Source organism: Alosa alosa, chromosome 7 (genome assembly GCF_017589495.1).
Source record: "Alosa alosa isolate M-15738 ecotype Scorff River chromosome 7, AALO_Geno_1.1, whole genome shotgun sequence".
NCBI classification, from domain to species: domain Eukaryota; kingdom Metazoa; phylum Chordata; class Actinopteri; order Clupeiformes; family Clupeidae; genus Alosa; species Alosa alosa.
Genome location: NC_063195.1, coordinates 32,722,738 through 32,729,403, shown reverse-complemented (window position 1 = coordinate 32,729,403; position 6,666 = coordinate 32,722,738). Strand labels below are relative to the sequence as shown.

At 49.8% G+C, this 6,666-nt stretch overlaps 1 protein-coding gene across 1 annotated transcript in view; it reads right to left on the bottom strand.

The window, feature by feature from the left end:
- LOC125298375 (endonuclease V-like) overlaps positions 1 to 6,666 on the bottom strand; it is a 40,642-nt gene that overhangs the window by 13,175 nt on the left and 20,801 nt on the right. The window contains exon 8 of the mRNA XM_048249077.1: positions 1,478 to 1,554. Coding sequence (XP_048105034.1) covers positions 1,550 to 1,554 — 5 coding nt within the window. The 3' untranslated portion in view covers positions 1,478 to 1,549. The remainder of the gene's footprint in view (positions 1 to 1,477; positions 1,555 to 6,666) is intronic.

Here is a 6,666-nt window from a genome sequence, read left to right as displayed (position 1 = left end):
ATTATCGAATACACATACTGAGGGATCCTATGCATTTCTGCTCAGAGATACCACAGGCTGGTGCAGACTCCAGCAGAGACATTGGTGAAATGGGCATCAATGTGTATATAAAATATATATATAATATATATGTTATAATAATATATCTATATATTATACACCTTATATACCTTGGACACTTAACCATCTCTTCAGCAATTCTACTTCAAGATATTTAGTGAGTGTATGCATGTGGACAAAAATCAATGATGGGGAAAGAGTGCAAAGAGAACAGAAATACATTCCTGGTTCCCAAATAAACGCTTAATGACACGGAAGTCTGAGGCACGGTGCGGTTGCACTCAGCAGATTCGGGGGGCCTCATTAGTGAGCTAACGTGACGAGATCCCAGCCAGGCTTCCCAAACGGGGGAGACCACAGGGCTGCACCGGCGCTCCTCAGGGACACCTCCGCTTGCTTTACACATTCTGCTGAAGCCCAGAGATTCCAATGCGTGGGAGGGAGGAGCGGGAGGACAAAACACCCCTGTGCCTTCTTCCTTTTCCTTTCCTCTACATTGGAGGATAAAACGAGGGATGATCTAAAACGGACTGTGAGCGAGTGGGAGTGGATTTTGATAAGGGTCCCTGAGGAAGGACCTCGGCGAGGTGGCAGACGTCCTGGGCGTGTCTGAATGAGAAGCAGGAACGTTCTGCTCCGCAGGCTGCCCATGTATAGTAGTGAGGGAGTTTTGAGCTATCGTGCCTTAATAGGACACAGTGTGGGGTGGAGAGTGGACTCTCCCCAAACCTTTACAATGGCCACCAAGAACAAGGGGCTCATGCAGTTTTCCTCCCAACTCTCTGAAAGATTGAAAAATGGAGTGAAAAACTCATAGAAACTGCTTGTCCAGCTCACTAACCGCTTCAAGCTGTTGTGTTTGATTTGGGCATCTGAGCCCTCTCTCCCTTCTCTCTTCTCCTCTCCTGTTCTCTCGCTGTCCTGTCCTCTCCTCTCGTCTTCCCTCCTCTCCTCTTCCCTCAGCCTATCAGCCCCCCAGCCTGAGACAGCAGGTGGCCTCTAACACCTTTAGGGACAAGGACTGCCAAACTGGCATCAGCTCAGAGTCACCCCAAAATCCCCCAGCACCACTAGGGAAGCAAGCAAACCAAAATACCTCAAACTACACACTGAACTGTTGACTCAATGTCCCATAATGCATGTCATTTAACGGTACCTTCCCTGTGGGATGTAATGTATCCATCAATAGTATTAGGTGTATATTATCATACAAAAAATAAACTCAACCTCAAAATGCTCTGAATCATTGTCATGAATGCTGGGAGTCCTGTTAAAAGCAATCAGTGGCACTGACCTATACAGTGAGGGGATATTCCTACCAGTCACATGCATGGACCAACATTCACACAGCACAGCACAGCACAGGCCCTTTTTGAGGAGGAGAGCCCCTGCAGCCACCATAATCTCACTCACTTACCGCTGTCCTCCATCCTGAGTCTGCAGGTCTGCTGAGGGGAAGTGTTTGCGCAGGTACTCCCTGGAGAGCATGTCAGCCTGTGGAAAAGCAGAGAGAGAGGGAGGGATAAGAAAGAGAGAGAGGGATAGAGAGAAGGGAGAGAGAGAGGGATAGAGAGAAAGGGAGAGAGAGAGAGAGCATGTTAATCCTGCTACTGAAGGATCAACCCCACCTCTGGACCTTTGCACTCCTTGGGCCATTAACAGGCAGATTATCCTGCACAGGGTGATTAGGCTCAACACATGCTTCCCAGCAGAGGAAACCAACCCCATCAGCACTCAGCAGCTCAGACAAACAAATCATGCCCTCGCATGGCAGCACCGATCAGCCAAGTGGAAAATTGCTACCAGAGCCTGATCTTAAGGTGTCAGGTCACAGTAACACCCCAGGACCCCCCCCCCCCCAACACACACCTCACCGTCCCCATGTTTCAGGTGCGCCACAGAAAGCGCTTTCAGACATACGTGTAAGACCGGAGGTTCTGCCGATGTTAAACGGTGGGGCCATATATCTGAACGACATAACCCGGTCATATGGAAGTCCGAATTCATCCAGTGTTTATACTACTCCCCCTAGTATTTCCTCGGACATTATGTAAATGTGCTGTGTCTGGCGAGTAGAACATGCGGTTAAAAATTCACACCCGTGAGAGAGGCGTGTTGGTGACGTTTCTTTGATGCGTCCATGTGATTTAGATCTGACTTAAATGCCAGTGTTATGATGGGTGGCATAGTGCTGTCCAGAAAATCTCCGACCTGGAAAAAAATGCAGACATCACGGGAGCTACTGTCCATGAGGGCATACAACATTTTGATAGAACACCTGAGAGGAGCGTTAGAGACCGTTAGCCTCAACTGCATGGCAAGGACAACCGAATTCAGAAGACTGGATCATCATAAGCAGAAGGCTGAAAAGGCAGTAGCCTACAGCAACAGGAAAGCGACAATAACAGGAGTATTTAATAGAATTGTTAGCCAACAACGGTTTTCTGTTCATTGATAGCCTTCATGACCTGCTGAGCTTCGCTGATATTTGCTGAGCATATATGCCTAGAGAAAATGAAAGCGAAGAAAACCCAACTTTGTTCCAAGCTCCTTACATAAATGCGACACATGGGGAGAGGATGCTTTTGGAAAAAATAAACCATGAAAAAACTTCACAGTTATTAATGTTGCTTTATTAATGTTGCTTAAAAACATTGTATGATCTTGAAGTCTTGAGTTAGCCTACTGAATTGGCTGGTAGCCTACCATAAAGTTTGTGCATGGTCTCTCTCTCCAGCATAAAACCAGATTTGGGGTTCTATAGCTAATTCTGGTACATAACGTTGAAAACAGATAAATGTGTTTATTTGAAGCACACATACAAATACTGTAGGCTAGGTCAATTTCAAGTCTTGCCTACGTGACTAGCCTACTTCAAGTATTAGCCTATGCACAATAGATTTCTCTTCTTTAGCCTACATAATGCATAGGCTACATTTTGTAAACAAAAAGCAGCTGTGACAGGCAGCGGCGCGCTATATTCTGCGTCATATCTCGCATCTTGTGAACTCTACAAGCCCCCACCCCTTACTCCACAACCACCGCGGAGATTCTGTAATGCGTGTACCATGTCGTTCACACATCGTCCATTATAAGGTCAGTATTAGGTCCAGGTTAGCATCATATCTGAATCATCCGAAGGGTAGGACCTCCGTTTGACAAACCTCCTCATATACTCCGGAGGTTATATCTGAAAGCACTTAGAGTGAGTGACGTCTGGCACACTCGGGTGAGACAAAAGGAAAGCTAAGGGGAACGTGGGTAATGAGCATTCGGGCCCCCGTGTCAAACCCTGTGGGAGCTCTGCTCCGTAACAAGAGCCTCTATGAATGGCGCTCCAGGGGACCTGCTTATTCATCCTTGGGAGTGACTCACTGAATTCACAGCGGGCGGCCAGGACTGGACGCCACCCTCCTTTTCTCTCTCTCTCTCCCGACGGCGACGTGGCGTTCTGGACTCGCACCCTCCCTCCCTTTTAAAAGGCGTGGCAGCTTAAAACAGGCGAGAAAGGAGGCTGAGGACAGCGGCCGGGCGAGGAAGGGCAAAGCGGGAAAAGTGAAGAGGTATTTATGGTTCCAGGCAACTGTGCGCTGGGCTGCCGAGCAGAGACAGAAAGAGCACAGCAGGTGCTGAGTCACATCCATATTCAGATCTGCCGTTGCCGCCGCCGCCTCCTCCTCTTCCTCCTCCTCCTCCTCCTCCTCCTCCTCCCTCCTCCTGGAACAGAGACAGACTGGTGCGGAACTGTCGCCTTGTTCTAGGAGTAGGAGGAACCGTTGCAAAACCAACAGCATGATGCAATGGCCGAGCGCAGCGCTCACGGTAGCTGTTGGGCATCCGGGAGTCCAAAACAAAAAAAACGTGGGAGGCCGAGGGTGGGCCAGCGCAGGGAAGAAAAAGCCCCCGAGGCAAACCGAACGCCCACTCCAGTCCACTCCACTGCACATCACCCTCAACACAAAGCCCACCTCCTACTCCGCCAGCCCACACGGGTGGGCCCCCTCGGGAGCCGGAGTGGGTCCACATGAGGCCGCAGGAGGAGCAGGGCGTCCAGGGACAGATGTGGCAGATGGTGGGGTTTGCCTCTGAAGCCACACTGGACACTGCTGCTGCCGCTGCTGGTGCTCATGGCCTGGAGCACATCCCAGCACTCCACGCTCACCCGCAGCCCCTAGGGAGATCTGATCTCGGGCCGAAGTCGGCCAAGGACAGGCCGTGTTTGAAACAGAGTGAAATGGACGTACAGTACATTAGCATTATAGAAATGCCTCAGGACCTGGATGAATAAACAGTCAGTCCCCAACACACACACAGCAGCATCAAAACGGTTCCCATAGAAACAGTGGTGGCAACTGTCCATCATGTGTAAAACAGCTTGGGGGGGGGGAATTCAATCAAATTACAACTGATTAGAGGAGTTCTGGGCGCAGCAATACAATTGGCATTATCCCACCATTTTTAAACAGGAACACAAAACACACATGTTCACAGGTGCCGCTTATAAAACTGTTGCTACACGTCATAGCTGTTGCCAGGCTTGTTTATGGTGCTGCTGCTGCAATCTCTGGGTATAAGAGAGTCACACTCCATCGCCAGCCTCTACTGCCTGTGGGTAGAGTAGAGTAGAGTAGAGTAGGGTAGGGTAGGGTAGGGTAGGGTAGAGTAGAGTAGAGTAGAGTAGAGTAGGGTAGAGTAGGGTAGGGTAAGTAGAGGGAGGGGAGTAAGTGGGGTAGAGTAGAGTGGTGTAGTAGTGGGGAGTAGTGTAAGGTGTGTGGGGGGTAGTGTGGGGTAAAGTGGGGTGGAAGTAGAATTAGAGTAGGGTAAGTAGAGATGGGGGGGTAGGGTATGGGTGGGATGGGTAAAGGTGGGGTGGGATAGGGGTGGAGTGGGGAGTGGGGGTAAGATAGGGTGGGGATAGGGTGGGAATGAAATTAGGGTAGGGTAGGGTAAAGATAGGAGTGGGGTGGGGTGGGGTAAGGTAGGAAGTAAGAGTAGAGATGGGGTGGGGATGGGTAGTAGGGGTAGGGGTGGGGTGGGAGCCAAGGAGGGAGGGAAGTGTAATTATGCTGAGGGGTTATCCCTCATCATTAACCGCGCTGGAGGTAGGGGCTTTTCCAGGCACATGGACTTCATTTGTATCCATAACAGCAGCAGCAACACACGCCACTAACTGCAGCAATTAGGGTGTCTTTTAAGCAGCGCCGGTATAAGAGCAACAAAACAGCCAACAAACCGGCGTGTGTCCAGGTGGAAAAGGGCTGAAACTGTTCTGTTCTCAGAGCCTGAATTATTCAGAGGGGAGCAGCATGGCAGGCGGAGACTGAGCTGAGAGAGAGAGAGAGAGAGAGAGAGAGAGAGAGAGAGAGAGAGAGAGAGAGAAGGGAAAGGAGGAGGAGAGGAGAGGAGGGAAGAGGAGAGGGAGGGTAAGATAACTGCAGTGGATAGGAGAGGACTAGAAAAGGGGGGGGGCAGAAGAGAGATGACAAAGAGGAAATGAGAGATAATATGAGAACAAATAGAAAACAGGAAAACGAGAGGATACAGGAAGAGAGCGGAGGAGAGGAGAGAGAGGAGGGAAAGCGGAGTGGAGAGGAAAGAGAGGGGGGAGAGGAGAAGAGGAGAGGAGGAGAGAGAGGAGGAAAGAGGAGAGAGAAGAGGAGAGGAGGACAGAGAGGAGAGAAAGAGAGAGAGAAGGAGAGGAGGAGAGAGAGAAGAAAAGGAGAGAGGAGAGGAGGAGAGAGAGAAGGAGAGGAGAGAGAGGAGAGGAGGAGAGAGAGAAGGAGAGGAGGAGAGAGAGAAGAAAAGGAGAGAGAGGAGAGAGGAGAGAGAAGAGGAGGAGAACCGGAGTGGAGAGGTCAAAAGTGAAGCAAGGCGACGTGTGTGCAGGAGGACAGAGCAGGATAAAGAGGGCAGGGCAGGAGAGGACAGGAGAGAAGAACACGTTGATAACACAATGATGACAGATTAAAGTAGCAAGTCCAGTGAAAGAAGAATCCTGATGCTCAAACTTCAAGCAGTATCTCCTCCACATTAAACCTCCACCCATTTCTCTAACACTGGGGACAACAGCTGACCTGGTTATTCCCTGCAAATGCATATCCTGCAGAGTGTAGTGACCAGATGAAGCAGAATCGAGGATGCTGTGCGCTCCTGTGGGGAGATCTTTACGAGTTGTCATCCACCTGTTAAGCTTTTTGAGTCAATCAGTAAAGCGAGCAAGATAAGTCAGCTGGAGACAAAAACACAAAACACAGAAGCCAGCTGGATGCCCAGGGTGGCCTAGCATAACCCTCCTGGCTCATTTTCACTGTGTGTGTGTGTGTACAGTATGTGTGTATATGTGTGTGTATGTGTGTGTGTGTGTGTGTGTGTGTGTGAGTGTGAGTGTGTGTGTGAGTATATGTGTGTGTGTATTATTAGTGTGTGTGTGTGTGTGTGTGTGTGTGTGTGTGTATGAGTGTGTGTGTGAGTATATGTGTGTGAGTGTGTGTGTGTGTGTGTGTGTGCGTCTAGGCAGACACACTCCTTCCAGGGCCATGGGAACAAATATGATTTGTTTTGGCTGGTAGTGTTGGGGCTGCAGGCTACGATGGGCGTCCAGAGACA